Genomic DNA, 18912 nt, shown 5'->3' on the forward strand with positions numbered 1-18912 from the left:
CTTTCCAAAGTCTTTAGAAACATATCACATCACAGATAAAATAAATTATTCATCACCAAACCTCTTAACTGAAGATGCTGGTCCTTATTCAATCATGTAATAGGCCTATTTCCAAATCGCCTTTTTTTTTAATTATTATTTTTGAATTTGTATTAGTTCTTTTATCTACTACTTAGCCCTAATCAGGGCCGTATTCACCATATACATTGGGGGGGACACATCCCCCCCAATATTCAGATAAACTCAAAATGTCCCCCCCAATAAATAGCAAAAAAAGAAAAAGTTTTAATTTTTTTATTTTTTATTTTTTAATTAAAATAATATTGCTATTCTATGACTTCTTTATTTTGGTTATTTGTATACTTGAAAATCTATATTTTCTGTTATTGTGAACTTCACCAAAATGATATTTCTTTTCAAATGTAAATTGGTTGCTTATTTTCTACCCGGGGGTGTATTTCGCTGTTGCACGTCTGAGTCCACCTTCAGTTAGCTTGATGCTCCAAGCAGGTCAGTCATGTTTTAATTTGCCCTCCATCAGTTCTGGTATCTTTTCTAGTTAGCCCTAAAGTCATCTATATTATTTTTATTTCGTAATGGTAATGTTAATGAACCCTCCGGTTTAGCTTCTTTGTGTAAGTAACTTGTAGTTCTGATGTTAAAACCGAACTTTTCAGGAATAGTAGCTAACTAGCTGTGGGCTAGCTGGTTTCAGTTGTTAGCCAGGGTTTGGCGGGCTAGTGTCAGCTATGTGGAAAATGACGGTGTCGTTTTGGATTTAATCCAATAGATATTTATTCATGTGGATTATTTCTATTTTATTTTGTAATTTGTAGGGTGTGGAAAGATTTTAAACTGTGATGTGTGACACCTATGGAATACCAAAGGTGCCAGAATTAATTAAATAATAAATACTCTACAATTATTATGAAATAGTATTTCATAATCGTCAGAAGCATTTAAAAGATACTCACACGCAGGAGGTTTGCAGTGTGCTTCATAGCTTGTGCTGGGTTTAGAATGCTCAGAATTGCTAATAAACATGTTTAATTATCTTATATCCAGCGCTGCTGACCCGTATTAATCACATCAGCAACTGCAGATCGCCGAGGTCAAGCTGTAAGCATGAGCAAGAGGAAGGGTGGCAGTGACATTAGACAGTTTTTTGGGCAGCCTCAAGTTAAGAGCAGTGAGAAAGTGAGTATTGTTACCAGTCAGATAGCTTGTTTACTGATAATATTTCTTCCATGTTCACTCTGGTGTGTTCAGAGTAAAGAGAGAGAGGGAGAGAGAGAATGTGAGCATGGCGACCGGACAGGAAGAGTGTGCGCTGGTGACATGGAGGTAAGCCAGAAAGGAGCTATATTGATGGTTAAGACAGAATAATGACAACATAGAAATCTAATGTTAATGTACAGACTCCTGTGTCCCCCCATATGTATAATGTGTATCAACAGTCTTTCTAGTCAATAGTTTACTGATATTTCTTCCATGTTCACTCTGGTGTGTTCAGAGTAAAGAGAGAGAGGGAGAGAGAGAATGTGAGCATGGCGACCAGACAGGGAGAGTGTGCGCTGGTGACATGGAGGTAAGCCAGAAAGGAGCTATATTGATGGTTAAGACAGAATAATGACAACATAGCAGTCTAATGTTAATGTTAATTTAAGATGAGATCATCCTCATATGTATTTCAGATAATACCATCAAGCAGGGAGAGTGAGTTTGACAATTAGAGAGAGAGCAGCCAGGCCGGCAGAAATGAAGGTACAGGAAAGGAAGGGGAGGAGCTTGGACTTTGCCCAAATCATCCAAATGTCAAAGTCATACCCAGTCAAACCCTATCAAATAGAATAATCTACTTTCAGGAGAAGTGGTTTGAAGATCATACATGGCTCCATTACAGCCCCTCTGTAAAAGGGGTCCTCTGTTTCTATTGTGCTAAATACTTTGCAGCACAAAAGTCTAAGCTTGCGTCAAAAGCAGATTCAGCGTTTGTCAAGACTGGTTTTAACAATTGGAAGAAGGCACTGGAGAAATGTAGTGTGCATAAACACAGCCAGTGTCAGAAATTAGCTGTGATGACTAGGATTCAGGAGCCAGAGCCTGTTAATGTGCAACTTTCACGTGAGCTTGAAAGACGGCAGCAACAAGCAAGAAGAAATCTGATGAAGATTGTTGAGGGTGTGAGGTACTTGGCGCAGCAAGGTCTGGCTTTTCGAGGCGATCAGAAGGAGAGTGGAAATTTAAGCCAGCTTCTAAAGTACAAGGCAACGGGCGATGCAGAGCTGACCTCCTGGCTAAAAGGTCCCCTCGATTTCACCAGTCCGGAATTGCAGAACGAACTGTTGAAGGTGATGGCCAATACAATCATCAAAGAAATTGTGTCGGAAATAACATCAATGCCAGTGGTCCAGTTCGCAATTATCATTGATGGCACCCAAGATATATCAGGAGTTGAGCAGGAGTCAATATGTGTGCGCTCTGTAGATGCAGATCTACAACCAAAGGAAGAATTACTGGGAATCTACCAAGTGTCATCAACAACAGGGCAAAATATAGCCAAGATGGCATGTGATGTGATGACGCGCCTACAGCTTCCTCTGTCTCAACTCCGAGGACAAACTTATGATGGTGCCGCAAACATGGCTCGACGATTGCAGGGAGTACAAGCCATTTTAAGGAAAGAACAACCGCTGGCTGTGTATTGTCACTGTGGTCCCCACTGCGTGAACTTAATTACGCAGGCTGCCTGTGGAGCCTCTCCACTAGTAAGAGATGCAATGGATCTTGTCCATGAACTTGGGGGCTTCTTTAATCAATCTGGGAGGTTCAAGTTGATTTTCCAGAATATTGCAAAATCAGAGCATGGTTCAACTTTCACCTCATTGAAGCCTCTCTGTCCCACCAGGTGGACTGTACGTACCCCTGCCATCCGCTCAGTTCTCAAGCAGTATGAGTCAGTGCTGATGGCCCTTGAAAAAATGGCATCATGCAGCTCACCTGAAACTTCAGCCAGCGCCAATGGTCTTCATGGAACATTTCTTAAAGGGAACACTGTGCTCGGCCTTTTAATGGCTGAAGACCTGATTGGGGATTTGGAGTGCCTGAACACCTCCCTGCAGCTTAGGAAACAGACCGTTTCAGGCATGTTGGAGGCTGTAGACCATGTCAAAACAAGCATGCAGGTCAAACGAACGGAGGAGCATTTTGATGTATTGTTCTCGAAAGCAACTGCTGTGGCAACAAAGTTGAACATACAAACCAATTCAGATCCCTCATGTCCGCGAACCTACAAAGCGTTACACCGGTCAGGCTGCAGCCCATATCCCTCCCGATGCCCAGTCCACGTACAGAGTCCAATTCTACAATGCCTTGGACACAGTGAATACTCAATTCATAGAGAGGTTTGAACAAGCTGGATTCCACAAGCTGCAGTAGCTTGAAAATGTGCTGCTACACGGAGACATGGACAAGGTGGTAGAAGAGTATCCTGAATTGAATTCAAGACTACTGCAGGTGCAGCTGGCCATGTTTGGGGCTAATTACACCTATGAAACAAGCTCAGATGTTGCTAGCATTATTCGGGAAATGGTGCCAGAGGTGAGAGGTCTCTTCGGTCAGGTGGAAGCTTTAGTAAGGCTTCTGTTGGTCGTCCCTGCCTCTTCTGCAGAGGCTGAGAGGAGTTTTAGTGCCCTGAGGAGGCTTAAGACATGGCTTAGATCATCGATGAGTCAAACGAGGCTGAATAATGTGGCCATATGTCATGTGCACCAGAAGAAACTGGACAGACTGGACCTTGAAGGAATATGCCAGTCTTTTATCAGTGCCAACGATAAGCGCAAAAAGGCTTTTGGGTCCTTTACTTGAGGGTTGGGCTTTTTGGGCGGGTGCCTGGGAGGAAGTTGGGGGTCTTTTTGATTTTGAATGAGCGGCAAGCAGCTAGTGCGAGTCGTGGCTGTAAAACAAAAGGGCAATAAAGTGTTCCTGTTTCTACTGAAATTATGTGGCACAGACCTTTCTATGGATTGAAATGCTTTAATGTGATTATGGTTATAGTTGTACCTCATTCATCCCTAATCTCTGCCATTACAAACAACAAAACAAGAAAAGCTAAACTAGATCAAATAGGGCGATGTAATACAATGCACAATTAGACATTATGGTAAAACATTTTAACCAGTTAAGCCCCAAGCCTGTTTTTCAGGTCTCAGGTTTGAAAATGACATTCCCAGAACAATTGACTATATCTTCACTTCTAAAAATGGTTAAATTAATAATCTTTTTTCTCAAAGCAATGATAAACCTGTGCGTTGGATGTAGAAAAAGTCAGAATAAATATAGATGTTTTTAAAGTAAATTCAGATTGAACATAGTAAAAAAATGTAAATGATAGTGTCCGTGCAAAAAATAAACCATTACTTATTGTGAAAACCACCCTTGAATGATGGGATAGTAAAACTATAATCCAAACTATAACATATAATAAGTACCCTGTATCAAGATTGATGCAAAACAAGTATTTCCAAGGCACACCTTTATATGTTCATTATAGTTATACAAAATAAGAGAATAACAGAATAACAGGTATGAAATCATTCCAACTCATACTACAGTTTAAAAAGGGAGTGATTTGTAAAATATGCATAAAGAAAAAGTAAATCTGTTCAGTTCTGTTTCACATGGGTGTTGATGAGATGTATCCATAGATTTAGTCCCTAATGTTGCTCTCAAAGTGCACCAGATTGATGCTTTTAACTTCAACATTTAAAAAAAAATCTTCCCGGGGGAACATGCCCCAGGACCCCCCTAGAGGAGGTTAGGTCCCCCGCCCGCCCACACCCCCCGTCAAATTGTCCCACCCACATTGAGGATGCTTCCTACATCCATGCCTGAGACACAGTTTCGTGACTATTGTTGTGTTTTGCCCCCACGGGCAGGGGCATGGGGTTTAACAGGTTTTAAAGTATCCAATGTGTTCGTGATTTTGTATGTATTTTCCTTTAGAATGGCAGGAAATTAGTATTCCAATTTTTATTGAATTTTCGGTCCCCCCCAATGTTGACTCCATGAATACGGCCCTGGCCCTAATACGTAATTTTAACTCTACATGTTGTTGCAAATAACTTGACTTTTGTTAATGATTTACAGTGCAACTAATGAGTCACTATTATACTCATTTAGAATAAGGTAGATTAAATAACTCCTAAATTAATACCTGAAAGTTAGTAAAATTAACAAGTGTAAGTACAAAATATATTTTTAACCTTTTTTTTTGTATTAAAGCCCCTGTCACACTGTCCCGAAATTGACACCCGATGGACACACGATTAAGGAATTGTTCGAATTCGGCTCTGATCGTAACAACATCGGGCCATTCGTGAGGGCATCTTAAGCCATCGTATGACCGCCGGTGGAGTTTCTCAGGCTCCGGCAGCAACTTCGGGAGCGGTGGCAACATCTTTGGCATCACAAAGCATTGCCGAAGGACCTTGTGAAGGTTCATTTTCGTATTGACTTTGTGTGTCCATTTTGCCCTTCGTAAGGCATTCGTGAGAGCATCTTAAGCCATCGTATGACCGCCGGTGGAATTTACCAGTCTCCGGCAGCAACTTCGGGAGCGGTGGCAAAATCTTTAGCATGCCAAAGATGGCTTAAGATGCCCTCACGAATGGCCCGATGTTGCTACGATCAGAGCCGAATTTGAACATTTCCTTTATCGTGTGTCCATCTGGTTGTTTTATTGCACAACAAAATCAAGTAAACATATTATTTAAATAACCCAATTTGTGTTCTGTGAAACTAAAAAGGATATAATATATAATTTTTTAAGGCGAGGAAGTTGTTGTTGCTATGGAAACAACATGACGGAGAAAACTTAATATCTTCTACATATAAAGACGGAGAAAGTAAAGAACAAAGTCGGAAAATATCAGTACAGTATCATAATACTTTAACATAATTGTTTGTGTTACTTTCGTTGCAGTTGTATGTCTTAAATGTAATGTAAATGTTGCCTTCGTGTGTGGTTCGGTCGGGGCCATCTTCGTGCGAAATTCACAATTCCATATTCGTGTGTCCATCGGCTGTCAATTTCGGGACAGTGTGACAGGGGCTTAAAGGATGCTACATTTTTAAGAAATCATGACACTCATACCCTTAAATTAAGATATAACGGGTTATTAGATCAGTTAATTGAATTTGTGCGTGCCTCCCTAAATTGTTATATTAGAGGTCTGAAGTTATTGTTGTGGTTGGCCTCAAAAAGTATCCAATGGATTTTATTCTCTTTGCCATTAAAACCCCAATTATCAAATTCCAGGACGGTTTGGTTTATTATAAGGATAATTAAAGGCATATTAATGTCACTATAGAGTAAGCATCTTACAAAAAATGTATCTAATTCAAATATTTACAAGAAAATGTACAAGTAATGATGTGTTTTTATTTTATTTCCTAACAGGACATGTACGATTCAGTATGTTCATACACACTGTTGATGACCGAGTAAGGTTGAAAATACACCCTGACATGGTATCACAACATGGTTTGGTAACTTGTCAGTTAAATCTAAATCACAACTCCAGAGCTTGATAAAAAGGGCTGGAAAAATAATTGGCATGCTTCCACCATCCTCTCTTCAGGAGATATTTGAGGAGATGGTGAGAAAGCAAGGCCGTAAAATCACATGCGACCCCAAACACATCCTGTATAGAGAGTTTGAGTTGCTGCCCTCGCAGAAGGTATAGATTACCAAACCGTAAATTGAACAGGTATAAGTTCTCCTTTGTTACACTGTCAATCAAGCTGCTGAACAGTTAGAAACAATTTTGATTATGCTGTGTTAGGAGTTGTTGGGAGGTGAAATGTTTACAGTGTAGTATGTGCAATCGAGAAGGTTAAATAGGGAAAGTGCATTATGTGTAAATAGGTATGGACACAATAGGGATATGTGCAATTTCACGGACACTTTACATAGGTGCAATAGGGAAAGTGCAATATTGATGTGTGTATGAATACAGTAGGGAAAGTGCAATTTGATTATGTGCAATAGGGATATGTGCAATAGGGAAAGTGCTGTACCTGTATGTTTCTTGTTTGTTTCGTTGCCATGTGATATGTGATCTCTGTTCTGTATCTATGACTGATTGACCTGAATGTTTTATGTTTATTATCTCGATGCCCAAGACAAATTTCTCCCAAGGGAGACAATAAAGCTCTATCTTATCTTATCTTATCAAGTGCAGCCATGACTGTCATTTATTTTGGCTGCAGGAGCATGAAAACGATCTTTAAAATATATTTCACAATAAGCTTCAAGAGGAAAATTGCTCTGTTTGTTTGTTACATCAAATAATTCCAACAGCAGGTGACCCTTTACTGTGGTTCTTAAGGAATGGAATTATGGGATAAAGACACACGGTCACCAAAATGAGCTTTTTTGACATACAAGAGAAAAACAGGCAAGCATCTTTGATCAATTTGAGGCTTAATTAAGTAGGCATTTACATGAAAACAGTCTATTGACAACTTCAAAGAGGGACACAACAGCAGGGTTGCATTTCTTTAGCCTCTTATTACGTATCATAATGTCCTTTTCAGGGAGTGAATGGTTGTGAAGAACACATGATCTGTGGTCAAACAGCTCGACAAGTCATCCCTCACCCTGTTTTTGAGCGTGTGTAACATGCAAAACAAGTGTCCGAAAGAAGAATGTGCTCTAAAAGGTGAAGTTTTATGAGTGCATATCCTGGCATGAATACCATGGAGAAAACAGTAAACATGAAATGACTCTTGAAAATATATTGGGTGCAGTCTTTAGATGAAAGGGATACCTGACTGCTCACTGAATCAGAAATGTTTGGATATGCTTGACCTGGATTAACCTGCTAAAAGAGTCATGGAAAATGATATGTTGAAGGTGTTGTAAAGTATTTGGCTAAAAATAAATTGTTTTGGATTATGCATTGTTTAAACACAATATAACCCGAAATAATGAAAACTCTGAATGAGATTTAAATGGTGACAGGCCACTATTTAGCGTGGTCAGTATAAATGTGCCTCGACCTGAAGAGTGTAAAGAAAGGCCCTCTGTCCTCTTCTTTTGGCCTGGCTTTTGTCCGCAGTTTAATTGGATACATTGCTAACTGAAACCATACCTACACACAAGACTTTAAGTAAAAGGAAGAATTGATTGTATCAAACAGGCTACGTATTGTCCTTCTGTGTAACTGATACAGAAAAGGTGGAAGGGCTTCAAAAAGCCTTTCCGTCCACAAAATGCTCTCAAAAGGTAGAGGAGTCACCATAAAGTTAAAACATACCTTATAAAGTTAATAAAACATTGTTGTGTTTTTGCTTTTTCGAGAGGGTTGGGTTACAAGAGGTGTTCTGTGCATGAAACCCCAGCCAAGAGAACAACATGCAGGTTCACTTTCCCTACTGCAGCCTTACATGTATATATAGCCAATAATGGAGGCTATGATGCGTGAGGATGTGTTTTAATTGGATAATGAGTGGGTGGCTGAGAGGAGTATAACGGAGAGGAAGGCACTGTAATTACATAAGCATTTTTCCAAGAGTGGGACTCAAGATCATAGTGATCTGTACTATTCTATGCACCTAACCACTTGTTAACCACTTTCAAACCGCTGAACATTTAAATTGTCTAACAGAACTGAGTCCACAACATCGATGGGATCATTTCATTTATTTCTCCCTGCTAACTTTGCTGCTGTGAAACATGTCTTTGTATCATATCACATCATAACACCAACATAAGTTTGTCCTGCCATATATGTACAGTCAAATGATTGTTAACTTTTTGTCTTACTGTAAAACGTAATTTTCCTCATGGTGATATATACCCATTGGGATGGGGTTGTATTAGATTACTCAAAAGAATGGAGACATGTGAAATGTCTTCTTTGAGTTCATAATTTTGATGACGCAAAATGCTGGACAATATGACTACCTTGACCCTTGGCTCATGCAACGTCTCGCCAAGAAGACAATGACACAGAGCTCTTGAATACAGACATTAGGAGTGGCCTTTCAGTCCAGGATTACTGTGGCTTTCTGCACTGTGTTCACAGGATTATATCTGCTTTATGCACGAGACAAGAGGTTACTAAGCAAAGTGGCAAAGAAACACGTATGCACTAAAACACAGGTTAAACTCATGTGAAGTTGAGAAAGATTGCACTGGTGATGAAAGTGGGATCATATTGTTTTGGATGACACTGACTGATGACAATGCTGTTTTTTAAAGGCTAAGACGGGGTTTTATTTCCATCTGCTTTATTTAAGCCTCTTACTTGTTGAAAGCTTATACCTGGGCTTTTGTGGAAAATATAAAAATCTTGCTGTGAAATCAGGGGCTTAGATTTAAAGGTGTTTTTGGAGAATTGTTGTGTTCATGACTCTAACAGACTGCGTAATGATTACTAATGGAAATAGTCATGAAATATTTTTTGTTCTACCAGTGTTATGTATGAAGGCAATGATACAACATAATTCAAACTCACAATATATTAACTCCCGTCTTTTATTTTGTCACAGAACAATGATATACATGTGTCTATTTCAGCCCATTGGCGTTTTAGACATAAAAGGTACTCAAATCGTCATCTGTCAGGTACAAAAGTCTTGAAATAAAACAAAAAAGTACATTGGTTCTTTATTGGCAATTCAGTCAGAATTCATTATTGCAGGCAGACTTTCTAAAATGTATTGATCAAAAGATAGAACATCTGTTTAAAGTACAATAAGGCAGTGTGACTGTAAAAGTCAAATATTGGTTTCTTGCATTGTATCGATGACACATTTCAAAGTTCAACAGATGCTGGAACACGCCTTTAACAAACAAACATACATCTGTCATATACAGAAGATCAACACAGGGACATGTTAACTTAGTGTCATGTTTCAGCCTATTACCTGTAAATAACCAAAGGGCAAACCTCAGAAACAACAGTTTGTTGCTCTAAATATATTTGATGAGATGCGTTTTTATTAAGATTGACAAATTCAGTTCTTGAAAGCAGTGTGGGGAGAATCCATTAACGGTTCTTACTAAGTAAACTAGTACTAATAGATGCTGCAATATAAAACAATGTAAAAAATAGTCAATCACGAGTCTGGTCCATATTTGGCAGCAGAGACCGGTGAGCTATTTGGGCAGACATTTACAGTTTCAACACGTTAAGAGGAATTTCTTGTTTCGATTGTGCTTTATACATGTATATTAATCTATGATAATAGTTTATATTTTCTTAATATGAAAAGTTACCAGTTACTACAGCTGTCGGATACATTTAATAAAAAAAGACAAAAGTCCCTCTGAAATACAAGGTGAAAGCAAATGTTAATCTTCTAAAAGAATTATATCTCAAAAATGTACGTGTAAGTGCAGTACTTGAGTTAATGTGCAAAGTAACGATCTTATATTATGATGAATGGCTTTTTTAGATGTGGTTACCTTTCTATGTAAAACATTTCAATTAACTTTGACCTTATTAACAGCCCATTTGTTGGCTGTTCAATTTTGAATACACTGACCCTATATGTTTTTTTTTTATACTGATACATGAATGTAATGCATTTTTCTTTTAAATGTAAATTCATTATAATAAAATAGAAAACATTGTTTTAAATGACAGACATTCCCAACCATTTTCATAGCCACTTTCTTTTACAAGCAATTGAGGGCCTTGTCAATGAGAACAAGCCTCGAGGGCCTTGTACTCTAACAGCGATTGGACGCTTGCGGTCCACCATGTGCTCCTGTAATATGGCTCTGACCAGAGGTCTTGGTCTGGCGCCGGTGTGGGGAGGGCAGGCTGTGCATGGATCTTCTTCTCTGGCAGAACCAAGCTCACACCCCGGTGACGTTGGCCCAGGCGGGGAAGGTGTCCAGGTCAAACATGGCCTTGGCCCAGGTGTTAATGGCCAGTGTTATACAAAGGATGCCAATTATGTTCATGACTATTCCTGTCTTAGCCTGATTGACAAGAGGAGAACATTGAAATGTTAAAGCAATATCTAGGCATTTTGGGAAATTATAATCTTTCTTGCTCTTCTTGAGAGTTAGTTCAGCTGATTGATACTCTCATATATCATGTAAGAAGCCCTATAAGATTAGCAAGGCATACAGACTAAAAGCAGGGGAAACGGCAAGACTTCTGGATTCTGTTACCTCCATATCTAAACCTCAATACTTACTTTGTCAAACATCTGTATACAAATATTAAAAACAGAAACTTCAAGTTGCAGTCTTTTATGAGGACATTTTTTTATTCTCGCAAAGACATTTAAAGTAAGTTAATCGCACCTTCTGCAACTTCATATTGACCTTAAAGGCATAAGTGTGGTTTTACAGAAAGTGAAGAGGTTGCATGCAAAGTAAACAGAAGTGCACAATTAAACATCACAATAGTTAAAACGTGTTTGTGCAATTTAAATATTCGAAGTTGGAACAAATCTGAGCTCATAAAATTGCTTTTCAATCTGCATCACATAATGTCCAGAGATGAGAAGAAAAATTAAAGAGGCAAAGATAGCTTAGTAAGCAACATGTTAAATACTTGAACATTTGCTGTTTGGGATACAGTCATGAAGACTATGCAAAGAAGTGCATTTCCCTAGATGTTGAGATATTTCTTTAATTGTTTTGAGGTTACATCTGCCAGTGAACGTATGAGTTCAGCTGTCCTTGCTGTGTAACAATGGCACTAGAGTTCCAACTTTGCATGTCCAACATATAATTTAATGTACAAACACAAGAAGCCGCTGCCATACTTACCATGTCAGAAACCTTGAGGTATCCATAAGAGAAGACTATAGCGTTTGGAGGCGTGGCAACAGGCAGCATGAAAGCAAAAGAGGCACTCAGCGTACAAGGCACCATGACGTACAGTGGATTGATTCCAATGGACTGAGACTGCAATAATCACACAGAAATGATCACAGTCAGCGACAGGGATGAACCAAGCCTACATCACAAATACCTCCATCTGACTATTTTTCTACAACCATAATCACTGACTCATAACTTAACAGTAAAATGTGTGCAATTCAGTGCGTAGGGAGAACTCTTATAAGGTGGGTGTAATTAAGATGTAATTCCTGTAAGCTAGCTGAGACATGATATCTAAAATAGAAGCGCTCCACAGATGTAGGGATAATGGCAGACTACAAAAATGCAGAAAGCATTACTCTGTGGAATTTGCTACAGAATTACATATGCCGCAGCACATTAACTTACAAGTGCACAGTAATTTCTGGTTCCCAAAATAAACAAAGCAAAAGTTTATAGTTCGTCTTCTTTAAACTATGGGCTGTATATCAGGTCAGCACGATGACAACGTTTTGTCTTGTCTGATCAAATAATAAAGATTCACTTGACAGGATGACACATGAAGTGACATACCACAAGCCATGACTGCCACAAAGTGTCACCTCCTCTCTTGTAACTGATCAGATCATTTTTTTCTCTGTCTTTTCTCTATATCTCTATTTTCACATGAGGGTTCGACACCCTTGTGCACTCAAATAAATACATATCTATGTGAATGACCCAGCTTGGCACAGCCTGCGGCATCTCTCAAGTGCTCGACTGGCGGGCACAGTAACGTCATTCTTCAGCAGAGGGGGTGGGGGGGCTGTGCAGCATAACAAGGGACTGGGCTGAATTGGTGTGTTTGGCAGGATATTAATGGAAGGAGGGGCCCGGGGAAGGGGACAAAACACATTCAGCCTGAATGACCAACTACATGGGTAACCAAACAAGTGAAAATAGGCCTGCTCCCACTGGGAGTAGTCTCAATGCTGCACTCCAATTGGGGAAACCAGTTGAAGAACTTACGCTCAGTGGCACTTCACCTTACTAACACTGCTAACTAACACGATCGTCTATCTGCTGCTTCTTTCGTTTCTGCCTCTATTTTTTTAACTTTCACTCTAAGAACTTACCATTGAGGCTAAGACAGGTAGGAAGAGCGTCGCAGTGGCAACATTACTGGTGCACTCTGTGAAGGTAGCAATCAGCAGGCATAAGATGATAGCTATTGCCCAGGGAGGGATGTGTTGCAGGGGAGTCATTTGATCTCCAATCCACTTTGAGAGTCCAGATACCTTTATATATTATAAACATATAGTATACAGAGTCAGAGTCTTTTCAGGAATAACAACAACATTTGTTTTGTGTATTTGTACTCTCATTCAGATGTGTGATCATATAAAGGATCTTTTAAAGCAACATGTGTGTGCAGGGAACATTTGACCAAGCAACAGTAGAAAATGTTCAGTTGGCATAGATTAAAATAGCTCTGATAAGTTATTGGGAGAGTTAATAATGAGGCTGATTTATATTAAACCGTTTCAGTGTATTACATGCTGATCCATCATATCCTATGAATCCATTGTGCCAAGCCGTTTGATTTGAGTGATTTTGGCCTCCATAAATATAAAAACGATACAGAAAGGTAATTACAGATTGTAAATACATTTCTATTCTAAGACTCCCCTTCCAGTTAGTCTTGCCATATTGTGTGTAAGACTTTTGCCCAATTCCCCATGAACAGTTTGACTGTCATTGCCACTTACTTCACTGCCCTTGGCAAGAGCAAACCCTCCACCAAGAAGAAGCACAATGCCCCACGGTAACTTTTTTTGAACAACTTTCCAGGTGAGCAGACGAGGAGTCGGCCCGGTATTTTGATGGGGTGCTACAGATCCAATACATTAAATGTCAGTATTGTATCATTGTACAGTCTTTCAGCTCTTTTCATGCATATAACTGAATGACTGATACTATACATTTTCCAAAACCATGGCTTACCTGTGTCAAAACGTTGAGTCCTCCACGAACAGAAACTTGGGGGTTTTGAGGGTAAAACAAAAAGAAGGATAGCAATGAAGATTGACACTGTGGCATCTGTCACATACCTGAGAAGTGAAGTGAGAATAGAATGAACAAACTGAGATAAATAAACCTCCTTTACTAGATGAACCCTCCTGTTGTGTTCGGGTCAAATCTGACCGATTTACTACTTTCATCAATCATAACTTTTTTTTGTTTTACATTTGATTACATTAAGGCTTTATGATATCCATCCGGATCAGATAAAACACACACACAAACACCCACCCACCCACACCCACACCCACACCCACACACACACACACACACACACACACACACACACACACACACACACACACACACACACACACACACACACACACACACACACACACACACACACACACACACAGACAGAGAACAATTTGATACATTTCCCGCTCCTATGTGCCCATCCCCCCACATGGATCACACCTGGCACACGCAATACATGTTCAGTGTCTATTCTTTGTATATTTACTGCAGTTTTTCATGTATACCAGTAGTCTGATACAATATTTACCGTTTGAAAGGGTGTCAAATGAAATTTGGTGATGATTAATGGTTTTTGTGTTAATGTAATAGCAGCTAAAACAGGATTGGTCAAATTCAACTGCGAACACCAAAATAAGGGGGGGGGGGGACGAACACAACCGGAGGGTTAATGTGTTAGTGAAAATGTGCTGTATTTTTGTTTACACACTCTGCTTTGTAGTTGAAGATATTTGTCGTCCAGCCGTTGACGAAGCCTGGCTCTCTTGTGAACCACAGCACCACCAGCAGTGTGAAGAGACCCAGGACACTTATCTCTCCAAAGGACATGGGCCCCAGCCGACGGTGCTCCTCACGGATCACATTATAAGCAGCGATGTCCTTTTCTGTCTTCACAGCCCCACAACCCCACGTCTTCTTAAAGCTGGAGTGATCACACGGGGAAAAACCTTTGTGTCACTTTTACACTAAATCACACACCTGATGCGGTAAAAGTTTTTTGATCTTGAGTCAAGTCTCTGTCACTGTTATTAGGCTTTAACCACTCACTTAAATCCCATAAAGACAAACTGCAGCCAAAGCCAGGCCAGCGTGAGCATGATGATCATGTTAGGGAAGGCAAAGCCAAACCAGGAGGCAAAGTTAATCACATCTCCATTTTCAGGGAAGAGTCTAAGGAAAACAAAAAGAAGTGAGTGCATAATTTCATTGAAAAAAACATTAAAAGTAATGGAGCATGACTAAACACAGCTTTGAGTAAACACTCACTGGTTCATCTGGCCTTTGAGCACCAGATTGGGACCGGTTCCTGTCAGTGTGGCAGTGCCTCCAATGCTGGCAGCGTAACAAATACACAAGGTCATCCCTTTACACAATTTCATCTTTTCCTCTGCATCCTTACGCATGGCATCCTCTACTGCGGCATCCAAGAAAGTCACCACCACTGGTCCTTCAAGGAGAGAGCAGGGGGAAAAAAGACTGCTAGAAACATAGTTGTATAAGCATAAGAAGCTTGTGAGACTATACATTTTCCTCTGCCAAACTAAAAAAGGTAACAATGGCTCACCTTGTCCCTCACTCTGCTTCTCTGCCTGTGGAGCCTGTTTGCTGTCAGTCTCTGATGTCTGCTCCGGCTCTTCTGAGCTGAGGATCTTAGGTATCTCGTCCTCACTGTTGTTGAGCTGCTGCAGCACTGCTTGCACAATAGGCACCATCATGGCTGTGGTAGCTGTGTTACTGATCCACATGGACAAGAAGGCTGTGACACCCATGAAGCCCAACATCAGACTGCCAGAAAGATAACCAAAAAATCATGTAAGTGGCCTTGGATTGTACAGAAAGGCCCTGAGTGTTTTACAAGACATAAAGAGGGACAAAGAGAGACTTTTATGGTGGCAATAAACAACTTGAAACATGTTACCTTAACTATATCAGCTGTTTGAAAAGATGTTTGGATAAACTATGGATTTGTAGATGTTAAAGATAAAAAGCCAAACAGAATCTCCTGTGTAAGCTACTCACAGCGCTGGACGCACACCAACAAAGAGCAGCACCCTCAGGGCGATGCGCTTGTGCAGATTCCAGTGCTCCACAGCGACAGCAACCATCAACCCCCCCACAAACAACATGTTTGTGTCCTTCAGGTACTGCATACACACCTGGATCACACAGAGTCAGGTGTGTTTGAACATGAATGCATCCTTCCTGGGTAAATTCCACACACTTTTGCAGTTATCTTACTTACATCTTTGGATTGCATGATGCCAAACAAAGGGAAAAGGATGGCTGGGAGAAGAGCAGTGACTGCCAGTGGTAGGACCTCTGTGCACCAGTAAACTGCCATCATGATTATCACAAAGGCACATTCTGCTTCCTGCAAAATAAACACATAAAAACATACTGGTTAATGAGCAAGCACGTTATGAGGTGTAAAAGCAGCTTATGGGTTAAATTACTATTACATAATTTTTTCTGGGACATTATGATGGTTCAAAGGGTAGAGATAAGCATGCGTGTTGTTCTATTGTTTTTTCTGGTCACCTTGTACATTTGCCAAGATCAAACTTCTGAGCTCTGTGGGATATTCATTTATTATGTTTTATTGCGGTGCAGCAGAAAAATAAATATATACTGTATAGAAAACAAGTTAAAGAAGAGTACATTGGTTGCTTTTGTTGACTCTTATAAAACATAATTTGTCTTCAGCATTTTAAAGAAAGCAAAGATTCCCAAACTGTGTCTTTTATCGCTTAGAGACCTCCTACTCTGTACCTTCCTTCACACTATGCCATTTTTCATGACTGCTTATTGAAGTCTATCACAACATGCTTACAGTCTTTGTGCATGCCTCTATGTGACAAGAAGCAGTAGCAACGGGGACTGAGCCCTTTGACTCTGTGTTCCCACGCTGGACATGACCCTTCATGTTAACAACAAGGAGTTAAAATAACAAAACTTCAGAGCAATGCAGCCTCAGGCAACACTGGACAGCTCTCACGCAATCTACTCCAAGTGCGCATGTTGTGCGCATCAAACAGGTGCAAGAGGGCACCATGCACATCAGATTCATTTTTTTAAAGGGCATTTTTTTAGGGAAAGCTACTTCTATGAAGCGCTGAATTTAGTTCATTCATGTTTTAAAAATGAATGAAAAAGTTTCCCAAATTCAACTTTTAAATGATGCATAATTAAATAAATGATGTGCTATTTTGCAAAATAGCAACAATGTGATCCAACATTTCAATATATTGAAACGTAATCTTAGAATTGCTCTACTTTTATCAGTGTCAAAGTTAAATTGTAATTTATCGATCGTTTAAAAAAAAGCCTTTACATACCGATGTCCCGATCACTAAAGGCAGTGGAAGAAGAAGTAATGGAGTTGAGAAAAGGATAATCTCATTCTTAACAGAGCGAAGATATTTGAAGAATGCCATCCTGAAGAAAAACGGAGAAAAGGAGACTTTCGTACCATAGATCGAGCTTTAGAGGAGCAGAGTAGAGGAGGGGGAGTCTCACCGTATATAAAGGAGAGAGAGAGAGGGAGAGGCAAATCACAATGAAGAAACGGAGAGAGAGAGGGTGAGAGAGAGAGGGAGAGGGAGAGAGAGAAAAACCCGAGTTCAATGACAAGCAATGTTCTAAATTATAAGCAAACGTCACAAATTGCAACAAGTGGCTACTCCTGCAAACAAGAGTAAAATTGTTCTGAAACAATGTGGTAAAAGATGTTACTTCAGCTACACAAATCATATGGACAGGTTAAAAGGGAAATCAGAGGAGTCCTTGTGGCCCTGTCGTCAGAACTTGTGAGGTGGGTCTGTGATGCAACTCAATGTGAATGTCAGGAACTGTGTCTCACGCACAATATTAATCATACTCTACAGCAGCGATACTCAACCCGCGGCTCGCGAGCCGCATGCGGCTCTTTTAAGACTAACTGCGGCTCTTTTAAGTCCCACTTAAAAAATAAAAAAAAATAAAAAAATCTTTGAAAAACGAAAAACAAAGTCAGAAGAATTCATCAACATTTCATTATCACTCACAAGTCACACATCAGTCGTCGCCCCTCCCCCTCTGAATAGCCAATCAAATATTATGTCAGGTTTCGCGCTCTGATTGTTTCGCGCGAGATAATTGCTACGTCACACTGGGATAACTATACAGCACTATGCAAAAATGGCTACGACTAAACGGAAATATGAAGAGGAATATCGAACATTTAAAGAGGACTGGGAACTGGAGTTTTTCTTCGTCTCCACCGGTTCGGGAAAATGCACCTGCCTGCTTTGTGACAACATCATTTCACAATTTAAAAGGTCCAATTTGCAGCGCCATTACGACACAAAACACCCGAAGTTTAGTACCGACTTTCCGAAAGGTGGAGAGCTGAGGGCGGAAAAGCTGGCTAGACTCAAACAGAACCGAACTGCTCAAAAAAACTTTTTCCACACTAATACGAGTGAAAGAGCGACAGAGGCATCCTACAAAATCACACATGAACTGATGAAAAAGATGAAGCCATATACTGATGGAGAAATGGTGAAGGACTGCATACTGCTGGCTTGTTCAACGTTGTTTCCTGAGAAAAAAGACCTGGAACGAGAGGCCAAAAAAATGCAACTGTCGGATTCTACTGTAGCTAGGAGGGCATCAGACATTTCAGAGAACATTGCACATACTCTTAAGGACAAACTCTCATCCGCTGAGTTTGTCAGCCTTGCAATGGACGAAAGCTTGGATGTCAATGACACGCCACAATTACTAATCTTTATCCGGGCGGTCAACAGTAAGCTTGACATTACAGAGGAACTGCTTGACATGGTTTCACTGAAAAATGGAACAACGGGCATTGAAATAAAAAACGCTGTGCTGGAAACATTACAGAAGTTTAACATTGGCCCAGAAAAAATCACAGCATTCACGACAGATGGCGCACCGGCGATGCTTGGTAAGAGGAACGGAGCCGTGGCCTTGCTGAAAGAGACGCTTAAAAACGGCGGGGTTGCTGCTGAGGGTAT

General features: G+C 40.1%; 2 protein-coding genes across 3 annotated transcripts; one reads left to right on the forward strand and one right to left on the reverse strand.

The window, feature by feature from the left end:
• Positions 1 to 330: 330 nt before the first annotated feature.
• On the forward strand, positions 331 to 4015 carry LOC307034657 (zinc finger MYM-type protein 1-like). Of its 2 annotated transcripts, XM_079673494.1 has the most exons (3): positions 331 to 1344; positions 1514 to 1588; positions 2909 to 4015. In XM_079673494.1, exons 1-3 carry the CDS (start codon positions 1304 to 1306, stop codon positions 3408 to 3410), a joined length of 618 nt encoding a protein of 205 aa, XP_079529620.1. In that variant the 5' UTR covers positions 331 to 1303; the 3' UTR covers positions 3411 to 4015. The 2 variants fall into 2 exon arrangements, with proteins under 2 accessions (XP_079529620.1, XP_079529619.1); XM_079673493.1 differs by having other exon boundaries at positions 1514 to 4015.
• A 5515-nt stretch (positions 4016 to 9530) lies between these two features.
• slc13a5b (solute carrier family 13 member 5b) lies at positions 9531 to 17407 on the reverse strand. Its single transcript, XM_079679203.1, has 12 exons — positions 17230 to 17407; positions 16137 to 16265; positions 15914 to 16050; positions 15459 to 15679; positions 15161 to 15341; positions 14942 to 15064; positions 14604 to 14816; positions 13838 to 13944; positions 13603 to 13724; positions 12970 to 13131; positions 11801 to 11938; positions 9531 to 10999 (listed from the first exon to the last, which is right to left on the reverse strand). Exons 1-12 carry the CDS (start codon positions 17326 to 17328, stop codon positions 10874 to 10876), a joined length of 1758 nt encoding a protein of 585 aa, XP_079535329.1. The 5' UTR covers positions 17329 to 17407; the 3' UTR covers positions 9531 to 10873.
• Positions 17408 to 18912: the final 1505 nt, after the last annotated feature.

The sequence above is a fragment of the Notothenia rossii genome (assembly GCF_949606895.1).
Source record: "Notothenia rossii genome assembly, chromosome: 4".
Lineage (NCBI taxonomy): Eukaryota > Metazoa > Chordata > Actinopteri > Perciformes > Nototheniidae > Notothenia > Notothenia rossii.